The sequence below is a fragment of the Arachis stenosperma genome, chromosome 1, assembly GCF_014773155.1.
Source record: "Arachis stenosperma cultivar V10309 chromosome 1, arast.V10309.gnm1.PFL2, whole genome shotgun sequence".
In the NCBI taxonomy this organism is placed as follows: domain Eukaryota; kingdom Viridiplantae; phylum Streptophyta; class Magnoliopsida; order Fabales; family Fabaceae; genus Arachis; species Arachis stenosperma.
In genome coordinates this window covers 128,196,422-128,214,937 of record NC_080377.1, presented here as the reverse complement: position 1 = coordinate 128,214,937, position 18,516 = coordinate 128,196,422, and the positions used below count along the sequence as shown (strand labels likewise).

At 31.8% G+C, this 18,516-nt stretch overlaps 2 protein-coding genes across 2 annotated transcripts; both read right to left on the bottom strand.

Moving 5' to 3' along the window:
* Positions 1 to 221: 221 nt before the first annotated feature.
* LOC130972815 (pleiotropic drug resistance protein 3-like) lies at positions 222 to 8,010 on the bottom strand. The gene is made up of 22 exons (XM_057897201.1): positions 7,516 to 8,010; positions 6,621 to 6,744; positions 6,440 to 6,525; positions 6,234 to 6,318; positions 5,717 to 5,876; positions 5,540 to 5,616; positions 5,407 to 5,460; positions 5,245 to 5,335; positions 4,857 to 5,158; positions 4,184 to 4,779; positions 3,934 to 4,094; positions 3,750 to 3,853; positions 3,491 to 3,641; positions 3,197 to 3,408; positions 2,768 to 3,097; positions 2,380 to 2,670; positions 2,028 to 2,111; positions 1,815 to 1,948; positions 1,430 to 1,657; positions 1,084 to 1,255; positions 740 to 994; positions 222 to 586 (listed from the first exon to the last, which is right to left on the bottom strand). Exons 1-22 carry the CDS (start codon positions 7,902 to 7,904, stop codon positions 308 to 310), a joined length of 4,365 nt encoding a protein of 1,454 aa, XP_057753184.1. The 5' UTR covers positions 7,905 to 8,010; the 3' UTR covers positions 222 to 307.
* A 195-nt stretch (positions 8,011 to 8,205) lies between these two features.
* Positions 8,206 to 10,773, bottom strand: LOC130972831 (pentatricopeptide repeat-containing protein At3g06430, chloroplastic). Its single transcript, XM_057897202.1, has 2 exons — positions 10,284 to 10,773; positions 8,206 to 10,117 (listed from the first exon to the last, which is right to left on the bottom strand). The coding sequence occupies exons 1-2, from the start codon at positions 10,668 to 10,670 to the stop codon at positions 8,966 to 8,968; spliced, it is 1,539 nt and encodes a 512-aa protein (XP_057753185.1). The 5' UTR covers positions 10,671 to 10,773; the 3' UTR covers positions 8,206 to 8,965.
* Between the last annotated feature and the right edge of the window lie 7,743 nt (positions 10,774 to 18,516).

Genomic DNA, 18,516 nt, shown 5'->3' with positions numbered 1-18,516 from the left:
TTCAGTTTCAGTATCTAAGATTTTGCCTCAACTAATCCAGATTTGGACGAGTCTTTCGTTGGAAACAGCTCTATCATAAAAGGTAATTAGTACAAAAAATAAACAAAGAAAGAAAGATAGAAAGAAGAATCGATACTGATTAACATATTATTTTGACAGCAAAAATTTTGGCTCTTCTATTTATTGTGGTTGGAACAATAGGCAAAGCATGTCACAATAAAGAAACACAATAAGTTAATTTTATTGATCAAATTATTCACATATTGTGACATACATGTTTTACGGGTGCACTCTTTACAAAACGATTTTACCTTCTCAAGAAGTTGAGGTGTCCAATGCAGTATGCAAATAGAAGGGCAAATATAACGGGGAATACAATGAGAATTAGAGCAGTTACACCTAACAAATCATGGTGAAAACCATAGTAGTCTCTTAAAAATTCAGCAATTGTTCTGGTTTTTGCATCTGTAAAGGCTGTTACTGATATCTCTTTGTTTATATCTCCATATTGTGAAGTAAGCAACCCATTCAGTGCCCACGACGTGGGGCATAAATAATACATCCAAATCCACCACTTTGGAATTTGCTGCAATGAGGAAACAACCATCGCATTATCATTAATAGGTACTAATAATTTACCATTTTTTTATTAGATATGTATAATTACAGATATGAGATTAGTGAAGATGTTAAGCGTCTTATACTCTAACCAAGAGGTATAGGGTAGAATAAAACTTACCGGACGTGGCACAATGTAGCCAGAAAACAAATTGAGCATGGTGTAAGCAGAGGAACACGCAATGGAAGCAACTTGAACATTTGGTGTGAATGAAACAATGACCATTCCTAGGTAATTGAAGTATAGCAGGTTGCAGAATATGCTGTAAAATGACCAAAATATTTTGTATGCAGACCAATGGTACCCAATCATAGGGTATGTGATGATGACATAGAGAACAGCTTGAGTCAACAAATAGGGAACCTCAATTGTTACCTACAACACATGAAAAAATGGTTTCTAGTTTCTACATTTTTTTTTTCAATCAGAGAAAGAAAATGACCAGATGAACATGAATGGTGAACCTGTGCAAATGAATAGGCCCACGGAGAGTACATTCCAGCAAATTTTTCACGGTACAGAACGGTGCGCTCTGTTGCCACAACCGGTAAAACTGACGAGCCATTATTTATCCCAAAGAAGAGAATAGCAATGAACATTGAACCAAATATATTGAACAGATCCTGCTGGTTGTCTCTGTAAATAAGCAAAAGTGAAGTAAACTTTTTAACACTAATAGTGCATCAAAATCAGATCATAAATAAATACACCAAATATCTTAAGAATTGCTAATAGCAGCAATCTGCTTTTGAAAAATGAAGAAAACATGAACTGTTAAGAAAATTATTCAGTAGAATTATGCTCACTAACATGTTCTTTCCTTTCTTCCAGAATATTATCCCAAACAGAAAGGATGCAGCAATCACAAACATTATGCGCATCAAGTTGTATGAAGGGTTTCTCCAATATGACAAATGTTGTTTCCATAAGCATGCTTTAAACTGTTCCCAACCATTTTGTGGAAAATGAGAAGGAAAAAACAAATCTTTGGAACCAGGAGCTGGTGAACTTAATTGTTCAACTAACTCTTTGTTCTGCCTGCACTCGCATGAATAATAATAATAAGTGTCAAAAAAAGAAAAAAAAAGTCTAATTATTCACTAATATGTTGATGCTAATTATTTATATATTACTGGAATTTTATTCGTACTAGCAAGTAAAATGATGCGCTAACAAAATTATTTGAATTACTTACTCATATAAAGTTGACTCCCTATAAATTTGTGCAAAATCTACTCCGAGTTCGATTTCTGCAGAACCTGAAGTTACTTCTAGCATCCATGTCGATGGATTATAGTTGTCTTTAATCTTTGGCATCCCTGGTATACTCTGTATGAACACAAGTTGCAAGAATGTAAAACAAGATTTTGCAATCAATCACTTGTTTCTTCAGTAAGATCAAACTGACCTCAAAGTATTCGATAACCCGACTTGAGTGCTTTCCGAGTGGGCCAGAGTAGATTATGCATCCTCCAGTTTTCATGAGAATTAGCTTAAGGTAACAGAGACAAGAACCTTAAATTAGTACACTCATGAATCTACAACATACCCAACTTTGAAAGATATCAAAACTATATCCTGTGGCATCTTTCATGCTAAATTCCTAGGAAGAATACTGAAACACACAACTTCATTAACATTAGAAATATCTGTCAGAAATATTACCAAAACCAAGAGTACTAACGGAGCCGTTTAAGATGTTTCATCACACAGTAATATGATTATAAATCAATTTGGAATCTACATAAGGGACAGTATACCTCATCAAATGACTCGAATATATCAATACTAGGTTGGTGAATGGTGCATGTAACAGTTCTTCCTGTTCCAACAACATTCTTCACTGCTCTCATAACAACTGCAGCTGCCCTTGCATCTAAACCAGAAGTTGGTTCATCCATAAATATGATTGAAGGATTAGCAACAAGCTCAATGGCTATGGTCAGCCGTTTTCTTTGCTCAGTTGACAATCCGCTAACATTTGGCAAGCCTACTAAGGAATCTTTGATCCCATCGAGCTCAATAGTACGAAGGACTTCCTTTACGAATTCCTGAGAAATGATTATTCGAGGAAATGAATGAAATCCAATCCAATAAACAAGTTCAATGTCACAGAAATAATTTGCTGCTTTAAGAAGAAACTTGTACAGATTTAGTTATTGCATCAATCTGAGGAGGAAGCCGAAGCCAAGCAGAAAACACCACGGATTCTTCTACTGTTATATTCGGAGAATGAATGTCATTTTGTTCGCAGTAACCTGAGATCCTTGCAAATGTTTCTTGAACCTTTGGATAGCCACCGATTCTAATATCCCCTTCTATAGTACCTCCAGTTTTTCTTCCACAAAGAACATCCAATAAAGTTGTTTTCCCCGCGCCACTGACCCCCATCAGGGCTGTTAATATGCCTGGTCTCAATGAACCTGTAACGTCACAAAGAAGCTGAAGCTGCTTGTCAAATCCTCGGTTTCTCATTTCCTGCATTCAAAATGATGTGATTATACAGGCATCTCCAGGGAAACAATAGTAACTTATTTTGTAAGTAACAACTAAGTGGAACTCAATCATAAAGGGTACCATAGGAGTGTCAACATAGTACTGCACATCACGAAATGTTAATGTTAGTGGCTGGAAAGGCAGAACCATTCCTCCTGAGTGCTGATCTTTTCTTGGTTCAGCTGTACTTTCAACCAGAGTGCTGTCTCCTGCAAAGCTATCATTGTTTTCTTGATTTCTTTGTAATTCTGAATGCTTGTCGGAAGATATAAGAGCACGAGACCGTGAAGGAGCTAAGAGTACAATACCAAAGTGAAGGGTTAATGAATAATAATATAGTTAATGTGAAACATGGCCTACAAGAGACTAACTTACCCTTGAAGAAAGACAAGACCAGTGTAAAAGCTGTGTTAAACAGAACTGTGAACCCAAGTAAGGCACCAATCGATATCCAGTAAAAGTAGCCATCAAAGTTAAGACCACGGCCGTCCATTATTTTGCGACCCAACGTTGTGTTTGTAGACATCTTCATTAAGAAAAACAAAACCAGACTCACATTTTCTATACAGTAAAGTTGAGGAATCTTTGTTATCAAAAGAAACTCATACAGATTTAAGTTTCAAAACATTATTACCTTTTGCCATCTAGGAGCAAGAAATTCATTCACCGTCACAGCCAACTCTCCATATGACAAAGGAGAAATCCAAAATCCCCACCGCAACCAGGATGGCATATAGGCTACAACGAAAAAACGTCTAAGAATTATCATTTGAACAAAAAAATATATGCTCAAAAAATCAAGAGTCCTAGCTTCTCACGCTTTGGGAGGATGAAGCCTCCAAATAGTAAAACATATAGTATGGTCAGAGTGCCAGCCGTCGTAGCAACAGCCACATTTTGGAAAACTGAGGCAACGAATCGAAACATTGATATTGCTGACATGTGCAAGGTAAATAGGAGGAGGAATTGGCGAAAGAACCTGAAAGAAAAATTTGAACATTACTTGAAACATTGTTACAATAATGCCAGAAATTGAAGAATGAAATTAGCTTTCCATTGAGGACTAACCTGCCAATCTCAGGGCTGTAACCAATAACATAATAAGTAAGTGCAGTCCAAATGAAAGATTCCAACAATGAAAGTGGAATCTTGAGAACGGCTGAAGGGATTGAATAAGCCCAAGCAGGATAAAAGCACAGTTCTTTCTGTTTGTAGAACACTGAAAGTCTCGATACTGTCATAGAAAGTTCTGGAATTCCATCAACCAAAAGTATGATGAGTGAATAGAATAACGACCCCATGAAATAATTCCCATGAAGTGCATCAACAGACATTCGTGTCCGAATGAAAACAGTCATTCCTATAGAAGCAACGATCACAAGTTGCGTTGACTTGAATATGTAGACAAAAGAATTCCTTTTCATTAGAAGAAGCTCCCTCATTATGCAAGCCCTAAACAATTCCCACTTTGTTAATGAGTATTTTCTAAAGGCGAGAGCATTCTTATGGCTCTGAGACTTGTCAAATGGCTTTGAGATCTCCTCCTCTAGTTTTTTGCCAAATGAACTATGCTTAAATTTCTCAATGAACTGTTCAACAGTAACATAGCTATAAGGTTCTTCTACTCTGCTCCAATACTGTGCTTGATCTTTTCTAGAGATAACCTGGTTTTAACAAATGTTTCAAATTATTATGAAATTATAAAGGAAAATATAATTAAGATTAAGCTTTACTTATATACCTCTTGAAGAAAGTCAGCAGTGCCTTTTCGTTGTGGACACTGGAACCCACAGTCCTCGAAGAACTCAACTATACAATCACGTGGACCGTGGTACACAATTTTCCCTTCTGCCATTAAAACAATGTCATCAAAGAGATCAAAGGTCTCTGGTGCTGGCTGAAGGAGAGAAATCAAAGCGGTTGCATCTGTGATATGCACCATATGCTGAAGACACGAGATTATTTGGAAAGTAGTGGAACTGTCCAAGCCATTGGAAATTTCATCCATAAAGAGAGCTCTTGTTGGTCCAACCATCATTTCTCCTTCATCATGCACCAAAGTCAGGATCATTTCCACTTCATACATCAAGTTATAATCAAATGATTGCAATAGAGTATACTACCGATACCTGTTGTTAACCGTTTCTTTTGACCCCCCGATATACCTCTTCTTATAGGATCTCCAACCAATGTGTCGGCACATATATCGAGACCAAGGATCTATAAGGCAACAAATTATCAAGATATGAGCCACTGAAACTCTAAATCCATGGAGAAAATTAGTTTACTACCTTCAAAATGTAGTCCGTTTGAAGAGTTCTCTTCAATCCCTTCACTGATGTCGCCTATAATGAAAAATTCAGTCAAAGTATGTTCTCCAACAAGACTTGGAGGTGGACAAGTTAAAGATGTAGGGTGTTGTACCTTCATATATGCATCTAAATCAGGGTCTGGCATTATTCCTGCTTCTTTCTCTCTTCTACTTACTTCCTTCAGAAGCTCTTTCGTACAAGGAAAACAAAATATCACTCAAGCCATCAGTTTAACTAAACATGTTTTTCTTTTTTCCTTTTTTTTTTTCGGGAAATTTGAGTTACCTACCATCTTTGCTTCCTACACCTTGACAACGTGCTGAGAAATCAAGTGTTTCCCTAACTGTCATCTCTGGAATATGCAGATCATATTGGCTTACATAAGCTGAGGATTTTTGGGGAATGAATTCTTCTAGTGTGTGTCCATTGTAAGAAATTTCCCCTAAACCCTATTAGAAAATACATATAAATGCATAGGCAATTAGAGCAAGTATGCAAAAGATCAATTTTAATTTAAACAAGTTATCGCATTTTGAAATGATTGATTCGTTTGTGGTACTTGATATTAGAAGTATGAATGTTTGCATCGCTAAAGATTGTTACATAGTAGCAGACAGAAAATGCTATGACCCAAAAAAGCAGAATGCTTGAAAGATTCAATATAAGAATGGCAAGAAGATGCGACTTTCGAAACCAAATATTATAGAGAAATTAGTCAATCTTCAATGTGATACAATTCGAAACTATAGTTGCATCCTGACTAGTGTTTTTATAAATTACAAGAAAAAAGCCTGGAGATTCAAAACCTTGAGAGAATGGTCAAGTTTCCCTGCCAGAGCCAACAATAGTGTTGTTTTGCCACTTCCTGGAGGGCCAAGCAATAAGGTCATCCTGCAAAAGAATCAAGCATTGAAAACAAATCACTAGTACAATCATGTTATGAATTTATGTTACTGAATACTGATTATCAAAGTTCAATGGCACTACTTATCTTTGTAAGCAATAAACATACCTTCCAGGCTTAATAATGCCGTTGGCATCTTTGATTATACTTATGCGGGAGTATTGAGATCGTAGGATTGACAATTTACCTGCATCCTTTTCGCAGCAAAAGAAAAAATGTTAAAAAGTTAGAAAAATAGTGTAAAATGATGTTATACATCGAATTGATTTTTTCAGAGATGTTAACTTACAATGATCCACCCCTTGAACGTGTTCCACAAAGTAGGTATGGGCTTGCCCTTAACTACCTGACACTCTGCTTCCACAGTAAGATTTTGATATCTCACTTCCACAGTGGGTAACTTAATACCAACCCTTCAAAGCAAAGATGAAAAAAAAAAAAATATATATTAACCATGTTCACATGTATGCACATGATATAACTAATAAGGTTGTTAGTAGTTTAGTGGACACCACAATATGTGATACTAATTCACCACATTTGGAAGTTACTTACTATTTACTAGTGTGGTTTTCTGGAAAAAGGTATTTTTGTCTATGTTTAGTAAGTATCTTATAAAGAAAATGCAAAATCAAGAGGTAGAGGAAAGACAGAAAAGTTCTGTTTCCATCCATGTCCTGTTATTTCTTAAATTTGGATGGATAGAAAATCATGTAAATTTTGCATCAGGACTGATATTCTCGCTAAGATAGTTACTAAATAGGGCCTTTAAGTGAGAATTATATACAATTTAGTCATGTCTAAATATTTTGACCCACCTTCTTAGTTAATTGCAAAAATGTACACATAAGCAGATCAAGGAAAACTTCCACAAGAGAGAATCTATCCCCCATTTTTATTATAATCTATATATTTATATTGAATATTGTATTAATCTTGTTCTTCAACTACTTATGCAAATTTGAAGTCAACTCTAGCCATATAAAACAAAATCGTATGAAAGATAAAGTCGTCGTCCTTATCATTTGGTTATCATGCATCATCATTGATATTTAAAATACATTTAGTGAAGCATCTCCAAGCAAAACCAGTTATATGTATATATCTTGTGCACCAAGAAAAAAAGATAGAGCTCAACCTGTTGACTTAAAAAAAAAATAGAAAAAAGGAAGAAAAAAGATTACTTGTCAATTCTTTTCCTGAATTTCTGCAACAATCGAAGATTATCATTCTCGATGTGCTTAATAAGCTTCTCGATGAACAGATGCCTTTCTTGAGCTCCAAGCTTGCTGACATCAACCACCTGCCTCCCTTTAACTTCTCGGCTCGTTCCGATACTATCATGCACATCGAACAAAGCTGAAGTGATCCTTTCAAAAGTGGGAAGCCTCTGGATTTCACCCCATTGTAATGCATCGCCTTCATTGTTATCAACATCGAGCGCAGGATTTATGCTTGAATTGCTCCTGAAACTGGAAGCATAGCTTCTGAATGAGGACCTTATGCTCCTTCCAATCTCTGCCAACTCAATTCTCAGAGACTCTATCTCATCTACTCCTGCCTGCTGAGCCATCTATCTCAATCAAGGTTAACAAACTCTCTAGTTGTAGTTTAGGTTAACCTTGATCTCAACATAACAATAAGGAACTTAAACCTTGGCAGTGTCACTGTGTGGAGTGCATGATATTTCCAAATCCGTACATTTATAGGAGTATGGCGCTATGTTTTTAAGCTTGATTGCTAGATGTTGATGATGCAATGCAATATGTCATGCATTACCTTGGCATGCAAATGGCTGCTGAACACGCAGTTTAAGAATCAAAACAAAAACAGTCACACCCTTTTTTCTATTACAAGATGCCTCCCACAGATACATTAATTAATCAACAAAGTCCAAAAGCTGAGGCATATTTGAAAATATTTAATTATAGCAGAATTTAATAAGTGCAAGCAAGGGTATATCATTGACACAACACCAATGTGAATGGGGGCCATTTTTGTGGATCTTGGTGTTAAAAAAATTCACTGAATTAATAGAAAATAAATTGCTCATGTAAAGAGAACCTTTGGTCTTCCTAGCTTTTGGGATTCCTTTTTCTTCATCTCAATAGTTTTTTTTTTAATTATACATATAACTAAGCTCAACAAATTTGGAGAAATTGAATTATTAATGCTTCATGCTATGAGAACTTGGCAACTTCTAATTCACTTCTGCACTCTGGTCTGGTTATCATATATAATCCAAATATCATACAACTTCCTAAACCACAAAAGAACTGTGGATTGGAACTTACTAGTACCAGCACCCTAATTTAAGCCTTTCGGTATAAACTTTCCTTTCAGACATTAATTTAACAGGACTCAAATTTGACCAAGACTATTCAGCTCTACTATCAGTGAATTAACCCTGTACACCAAAACAGTGCAGATACTTGAATTCTTCTCCGCGTTAAAAGGATGCCGAAAATGACATTGAACTCTACAATAACCATATGGGAAGCTAGACAGGAGTTGTTCTCATCCATCACGAAAATATGAAGCTTGATTACACAACTGACAACTCCTTCCATGTCAAAAATAACCAAACAGCTGCTCCAGAAATGGAGATGAGAGAAAAGAGATTTCCAAGCACATTTAACTATAAACCACAGATAAGTCATGATGTTCATCCTCGGGGTTATCCACTGTATTATCATCAGCCATCATTGCCTGTTTTTCCTGCTCCAAATAGTATATCTTGTCATTCATACCCTCTTTTCTATATGCCTCTACCATGATGGAGAATGTTGTTTCATCTGGACGACACTGTTTATCCTTCATGCGCTTGAAAACCCTCTCCATCTCCATCAAATCCTCAGCCTTTGCACATGCAGACAAGATCGCGTTATAAAAGGATGTGTTCTCAGGTACCTCAAACTTTGCGGCCAGGCGAACACTGCTAATTACTTTGTGGAAGAGGCCAGCATTTGCATACCCATTGATAAGGCAGCAGAAAGTCTTAGTATCCGCTTTCATACCCTCGGCACGCATCTGATCAAACGTACACTCCATATGTTTAGCGTCGCCTACATCTGCGAATGCCTCAATCACATTGTTATAGGTAGAAGTTGTCCAGGGAAATTGCAACTTGCGCATATACTCCATCACAGATGACATTTTGTCATAAAGCCTCTTCTTTCCATAAGCACCAATCAAGATATTAAAAGTTCGTGTTTCCGGTTCTATCCCAAAGTTTCGGAATTTTTCATACCACTTTTCCATCGTATCAATCTGGCCCATGTTACCAAAGACACTGATGATTATGTTCATTGTCCAAACATCAGGCTTGCATGTAGTGCTGTGCAGCATACTTGACAACACTTTCTCCATCAGGTCAAACATCCCTGCCCTACCATAACCACTCAACACGATGTTCTGAGTGACGGTGTTAGGCGTGATATTTCTTTCTGCCATCTCTTCATATAGCAACTCAACCATATCAAACTTCAAAGCATCCATGCAGGCTTTTATCAGGGTGCTGTAAGTGAAAACATCAGGCTGGCAAAGAGGGAGGTTCTTCATCTCATTAAGAATCGAAAAAGCCTCATCAATGAGGTTGCTCCTGCAATATGCAGCTAATAAGGCCGTGTAAAGTTCAGAAGTAGGGTTACAACCTTCTTTAATCATTGTTTCAAACAGCTGGCGGGCACGGTCGGGTTGACCGGATTTACCAAGCAACACAATCAGTTTCATGTAAGTCCCTTCTTTGGGTTCGTAAAATGAATGTTCTTTAAGCATGTCAAATACCTGCATATCCCAATCAACAAAAATAAAAACAACTGCAATGAACATTAAGCCATTAAACAACCTAAAAGAGAAACATGGCAAAAAAGAATAAATAACACTGAGAATCCACTAAAATGTGAGACTTTAGGCTCAAAGAATCGATAATTAAATTGAAATTGAGATTAACCTCTAGGGCTTGAAGCCACTGCTTTTTGTCGATGTGTTCACACAAGGCTTCAGTGACAGTGTTGACCCAGGCTTTTGCATTGTTCTTTTTGTCTAATTTCTTCTTGATGTTCTTGATCGGGGACCTCCTCGTACTCCCGGTTAATGATGTTTCTGACACGCCAGGGTACTCTCCTTGCTTCCAGTGTCTCTTCTTGGCAACCGAAGAAGCAGAAGAAGAAGCAGTTGTTGAGTTTGTTGGAGAAGAAATTGCGAAGCGGATAACACGAAAGGAGGAATCTTGGGATCTAGGGTTGTTAGTTTTAGAGGTGTTCTTGAACTTGTCGTGTGGAATTGGAGAGGGAACGACGGAAGAAGAGAAGGAGAGAGAAATGGAAGCCATAACCATAAGCAGTGCGAGTCTGTGAAGTGTGAAGTGAAACTCGAAGCACAGAGAGAAGGCTTACCCTCTCGGCACTAAGCCTCTAACGCAGACCGAAATGACCATCTTCTCCCTTCTGACTTTCATGACTCACGATAAGATACAACTTTTTAAGAGTAAAATACAATGTTTAATTATAAAAAAATATTTCAAGACAAACAATTCTAATGATTAAGGGTGTGTTTGGCAAACACGTTGGTGAAGAAAGAAGTGCGTTTGAGCTTCTTGAAAGTTTCACTCTTATGTTTGGCAATTTTTTTCTTTCTAAACGCAGAAACGATTCTGCCTCTAAACCCACGTTGAGAAAAAGCTAAAATTTGTAGCTTCTGCGTCACGTTCATGGTTGCTGATTACCTTTAGAAAATTAAGCGAAAAAATTTGTTCTTTTTTACCAACCTTACCCTTTATTTTCTCCTATAAGAAAGATACCAATAACTATAAATTTTACTGTGTAGTTCTTTCTACTTTTTCATAGTTCTTTCTTCCATTTTTTTTTCCATCAAAATTATTCAGATTTGTTCCAATTACTAGTAAATTGAATATTTTAATTTTTTTAATTATTTTTAGTACTCATTTTCATATTTTAATTTTTAGTGTTATGATTTATGATGTTATGTTTTTATGAGTTTTTTTTTATCATTTTCTATACTATTTTTTATATATGTATATTTTTTTATGAATTTTTTTATTTTTGTTTGACTTTGTTTATATGATTTTTTATTTATTTTATTGTATTTTTTTATTCATATGACAAATATTGTTGATTTTTTTATTTTTTGTAGTGCTATAATTTTTGAGATATTTTATTAATTTTTATGATTTTTTATTATTTTTTGTTTATATGAATTTTTTTTTTCTATCTTTTACTACATTGTATTTATACTGTGTATGAAATTTTTTTATTTATTTTATTCATATGTATTTTATTTAGTTTTTATTGTACTTTTTGTTCATATGATATATGTGGTTGATTTTATGAAATTTGTATTATTTTTTTATTTGTATGATTTTTTTCTATTTTTTGATGTACTCTATCTTTGTTTTATATTAATTTTTTTATTTTTTATTTTGACTTTGTAAAATTTGTAATTGTAATTAATATATACTATGTTTATTATCCAAATTTTGTATAATATAAACTATAATCCTATAAAAAAGATAAAATAAATAAAAAATTAATTATAAATAACAATAGAATCATAAATAATGAAAATTTATAGTTCAAAATAATACTAAATTAAAGAGTACGGGTAATATTAGAAAAAGTATAGAATATTTTTTTTGTTTAACATTATAAAATTTATAGTACTCTCTTTCATACTTTTTTATTATATTTATTTATTTATATAATAAATATTTTTTATATTATTTTTGTTAGATTATGTTTTTGCATATATATAAAAAAATAAATTGATGTCTCTTTTAGTAATTTTTTATCTAAAAGTGATTTTGAGTAGTATAATCCAAACAACATTTAGGGCAATTTACGTAAATAAATAAAATGGGAGAGTTATTTACGTAAATGTGCAAATCTGTTTGTTGTTACGATTTTGTGCAAAATGAATTTATATGTAAACCGTGGCAACTCACCACGGTTTCTAAACATGCATAAACTGTGGGAGGTCACCACGGATTAGGAGCAAATTTTTGTAGGAGAAAACCGTGGTAGGTCACCACGGTTTATGAAGGAAATTTGGCAAGCATAAACCGTGGGGAGTCACCACGGTTTATGAAAAACTTGTTTGCACATAAAACCTTGTGGGTCACCACGGTTTATGTGTGGTAAATAATGGCCAGAAAACCTTGTTAATTTTATGTCCAAGAGACACAAAGCTGTTTATTATAAAAATCATTATTTTTATAATAGAAAGAGTACAATAAAAAAAATCAGATAATACTAAGAAAATGATTTTTATAATGCTTAAAAAATTGATGTCTATTTACTAAAAAATAAAAAATTAATATTTAATTTAAGATGATGAAATTTAATAAATTTAAAATATTTAAAATTTGTGATGTAAAATAAATTAGAAAAAAATTAGACTCTAATAATAAACACCATGAAATTTTTGGATTTTTTTCTATTATAAAATAAAAAAATATTTTTAAAAATAAATTACACTAACATTAATGTTTGGAATCTGTGTTTTTATTTTTTATTTTGAGTTTTTATGAAGTTTTCAAAATCTTAGGCGAACTTATAAAAACTACTCAAAAGTTCGTTTAAGCTTAAGGTGACCTCTCTCATTATATACATCTTTATTTTTTATTTATAAAATAAAGATTTATTACACTATAACATATTAATGAGTACAATAAAATAATTACTTGTTAATATTGGTATATTAATATTCATTAACATGCTTATTGATTAAATCTTTTATATAGATTTAATAAATTCACATATAAGTGTATATTGATACATTAGTATTTGTTAAATTTAAAATAAAAAATATTTATTATATTTTAAGAATATTAATGAGTACTCTAAAAAATATTAATAAGTAATTATTTTATTATGTTCATTAATATTTTTTATAGTATAATAAATATTTAAATATAGTGTAAAATGAAAAATAGGGATAAACATAATGAAAAACTAATTGATAATACATGTAAAAATTTTATAGTATATTTAGTCAATAATACATAAAGAGAACGAAAAAATTTTATTATAAATATTCAATAGAAATAGATTATTTTTTTTCTTTATAAAATGTACTATATAGTGTGTATTTATTAGGCTGCCTTTGTTTTCAACAACAAAATAGGATAAGACACTGAAAATAGGACAGGACAAGACACTGATGGATAGAGACACAAAATTTTGTGTTCTTGTAATTCTGCTTGGTGATAAACTAGAACAAATTATGAAAATCTAATTTATTCTCATTTTTTCATTAAAAAAATTTGAGATGAAAAATATAATAATAAAAATATAATTATAAAAAATTTAACAAGAATAATAAAAAAAAAAAATAAGTTGTGTCTCTTGGACATAAAATTAACAAGGTTTTCTGGCCATTATTTACCACACATAAACCGTGGTGACCCACAAGGTTTTATGTGCAAACAAGTTTCTTCATAAACCGTGGTGACTCCCCACGGTTTATGCTTGCCAAATTTCCTTCTTAAACCGTGGTGACCTACCACGGTTTTCTCCTACAAAAATTTGCTCCTAATCCGTGGTGACCTCCCACGGTTTATGCATGTTTAGAAACCGTGGTGGGTTGCCACGGTTTACATATAAATCCATTTTGCACAAAATCGTAACAACATACAGATTTGCACATTTACGTAAATAACTCTCCCACTTTATTTATTTACGTAAATTGCCCCAACATTTATTTTGCTATAATCAATTTTGATACAAATATTGCCAAACATAAATCACGTTAACTCAAACTTACTTTTCATCAAAATTAATTTTGTAAAATCAATTTTATGCAAACTCACTTTCGCAAACTGAAATCCAAAACACACACTAAGCATGTCACGTTGCTAACGAGTTATAACTCAAATGATATTTTTTTATATTTATCTAAGAGGTTGTAAATTCGAATTTTTTTATAAAAAAATATGTAACATAATTTAATATTAATTAAGAATTGGATTAGTTCTTTAAAATTATGAAAAATTTATAATTTTAGATAAGTTTGTTATACTAATTCGATCTTTGATAGGTATTACGATAACTTATTATTTTTATAGTTAAACTTATTTATATTTTAATTTTTATGGTTAAAAGTAGGGTAATTTTTTAAATAAATAAAATAGAGATCAATTTTATTTTATTACACATTTTTTAAAACGAAGACGTAAATGCATTTTTTTATTAATTTATAGAAATCGTTACTAACAGTAGCGGAATAGAAGAGAACGTAAATTACTATTGGCAGCCGCCGTTTAGGTGTATTAGGAGGTGAATAGAAACTGCTATAGACAGCAGCGGTACAAAAAAATTACCAATGCACATAAACTGCGGCTGTCAGTAGCGATTTATGTTCTCTCCTAATCTGCTACTGTCAGTAGCGGTTTCTATAGATTCATAAAAAAATGCATTTGCGTCATCGTTTTTAAAGATATGTAATCAGGTAAAATTGATGTCCATTTTATTTATTTAAGAAAATTGCCCATTTAATTTTTAAAATATCAAGATCATAATTATATTATTGATAAAAATAATTTTTAAAAAAGAATAAATGCCTAAAATAGTCCTAAATTTTAAATCACTATTCAATTCAGTTCTTGACTTTTAAAAATCACCAATTAAATCCCTGAAATTCGAAAAAGTGCATCTCAAGTAGTCCCTCGCAATAGTGCCGTCTAAACGTTGATGATATGGAGCTTGAACTGCCACATGGGCATTTCATAAACGATGTCGTTGAGAAAAGATATCAATGCATAAATCAAAGGTAGAAAAGCTTAAAACATTAATCCATGAAATCAACAAAGCTTCTAACCTTAACCGAGAAGAATTAGAAACTCATATTTTTCAGAAATTCCTTAAGAAAGTGTAAAACTGCCGAAGCAGAACCCTTAACAAAGTGTCTGACTTCTCTTTAAATACTAACCCTAATTTAAAATTAAAATTAAAATTAAAACAAAATCAAAACTAAAACAAAATCAAATCTATCTAATTAATGATTTTCTCTAGCATAACTTCTAATCTTTATCTCCTTGCCATCTTCAATAAATGCTGTCATCAATCGAATTATGATTTATTTTTTAGAAGGTTGAAAAATTGGAGAAGATTTTATCTTGACTTGAAATCTTGGAAAAGGTTACAAAGCCCAAGTAGTATGTGGCTTATACCATGTTATACGTGAAGTATGTTTGGTTTTGGAATGTATTTTATTAGGCTCACGTACAACGTGAATTAGGCTATGTTGTACGTGAGCCAATTTCTTCAATTTGGCCTTAAGAAACTGCCCTCATGTTGTACGTATGAATTCTACGTATTACGCGAAAATCAACTCACGCATACGTGTGCTTTAAGCATATGCGTTCTTGTCAAAAATTCTCTTGTTGTGCATAAGCATGCTCTATGCATACATGTGAGTGCTACGTTATACGTGATATCTCCAGCATACTACGCGAATTGTGATGGTTACGCGTACGCGCATTGCATGCGTACGCGTGACATGTGAAATGTCCCCAACGTAGTACGTGAAAGCCCCTACATTGCACGCCCTTTGCTTTTCTTCTTCCAGTGAGCTTTATGTTAATTACATAAAGTATTCTGCTTGTTATTGTTTATCACAGAGAGCTTTTTGTGTCTTACTCTTCATCCTCTTTTCTGTTTTGTTTCTTTTTATTTTTCTTCTAGAACTTCCTGTAATTAATGAAATTCAACTAATTAAAGTAATGTTCATTCTAACCTTAAATTCATTGCTTATTTAACATAAATTCTTAATAAATCAATTAAAATACAGAAGAAAAACACTAAAGATGCGCATGCATCACGCACCAACTGTTCAATGTATTGCCTGAATGAACTTTGAGTTTAATTCATATGTTGTAGCTACCGTATGCATTAAACTACATTCTTGTTGGCAAATTACTCATGAATTGTGCAGTTTTGGATGATATTGATGTTAATTAAGGTTGAAATTCAACAATGCACTTGTTCATTGGTTTGATCTCCGAACACCTAATTGGATTTGAACATTTACATTTTGTTGGATCTTAGCTAGGTGACATTTTTTTTATTATGTGCACTTGAATTTAGTGTAGTGAATTGGATTGCTTGTTCATCATGGTTTTTAAATCAATATAATCACATTACAATGTACTTGTTCTTAAATGTTTTGAATTTGTTTGAGTTGACTTGACTTGATTTTCATCAAGCTTCTTCTTCGAACAAGTACTTCGTCCGTATGACTATTTAATTGATTTTGGGACGAATAAGTAATTTAGTCACTCTTGAATTGAATATTGTTGGTTGTGCAATTCTATATCACCTTGAGCTTTCACTTTTACAATTTCAATTTCAACAAAAATTCAATTCACTTTTGTTGTGTTTGTCTAAGCTCGTCTGTGCTTTAATCTTTGCTTATTCGTTGCTTGCATTTTAGGCCACTTAATTGAGAAACTCATGCTTAATTTTTTTTATTGTGTGGTTTGCCGTTTTAGTCGGTTAGTATATGTGTTCTAACTGCACGTAAATTTAGAATACACGCAATGAAATACAAAATCTACTTAATATACTAAAATTGAGTTTTTTCCCAACTAATGAAAGTGTGGTGTCACTTTCTCATGAACCTATTTTTCCTCCAAAATGAATGCATTTAATGAATAATGCATAATTATATTGTTTTAGAAAATATCTTTATTATAATTATATAAAATTAATATTTAATACATTATTAAACTACTTATCAATTATTAATCGAAAATATTTTTAATTATTTCAATGAATAAAGGATAATTATACTAATTTAGAAAAATATCTTTATTATAATTATATAAAATCAATATTTAATGCATTATTAAACTAATTATCAATTAAAAATATTTTTAAACATTTTAATTATATTCATTTTAATTATATTGATACCCTTCTAATTCTTATTCATTATCCAATGATTTTATTAGTTGCAAGTTGTTACCTTAATGGTAACCCATTTATAATAATAATAATAATAATAATAATAATAATAATAATAATAATAATAATAATAATAATAATTTTATTAGGATAAATATCAAATTCTATTCCTAATATAAAAATATAAAATTTAATTCCTTCCATTTTTATTTTACCATTATAAAAGACTATGTATACTAGAAGAAAACATCATTTGTTTACCAATTACTATTTAATTGGATAACTTTTACAACAATTCTTTTTTTTCGTATGAGGTGTCGTTGCAAAAAAGCAACTTTCGTGAACACAAACCACTACACTCTCCAACTCCCATATGTGCTCATCATCGGAGCTATATATGATATGTTATCTATGAAGTATTTATAGACCATGGTGTTATCATGTATGTATAAATAAAAAATATTTCATATTTAAATTTAAGTCATTTACCTGTTTATAGTATATTGTAGTGTGAAATTACTTTTAATTTGTGTTGTGTAATGATATTATGCTCTAATTTAAGCTTTTACTTTAGAAGTGTATTATGATTTTATCTCATCATTTTTTTTAGATATCAAGTTGATGTATTTTTATTTATTATTATTATTGAAACGGATGTGATATGAAATGTACCAAAAAAAACTCTCACACTCAATTTATTTTATTTAGTCTTCTATCTGTTCTATTTCTTTTTATTTTGTTCTTATTCATTTTATTTTCTTTTTAAATGTTATATAATTTATTACAATTTATATCAATTAATTAATTATAATTCATTATATCTGTTAGTTTAATTCATTAATTTATAATATGCATAATAAAATAGATCATTTATTACTTATATCATTAATTCTTCTAAAATTTAAATCTGAATAATTATATTCTTACTTTTTGTGAACAAAACATTATTAATAATGAATAATAATTAACCACTCATACTTTAAATCAAAGTGTTTGGATGAATTTTATATTTATTAATGTTAATTTTTTTATTATTTTTTCGTAAATAAATTGTATTATAATTCTATGTTAGTTCATAATTGATTAACGATTAATGTTCATGAAGTTATGTTACTTTAAATTTTATATTTTACAAGTCAAAAACAATTCTTTTTAATAGATTTGTAAATATTAATAGCTTTTACAAAATAATTCAAAATATCTTTAGTATAATAATTCATAATTATACTAATTTAAAAAATATCTTTATTATAATTATATAAA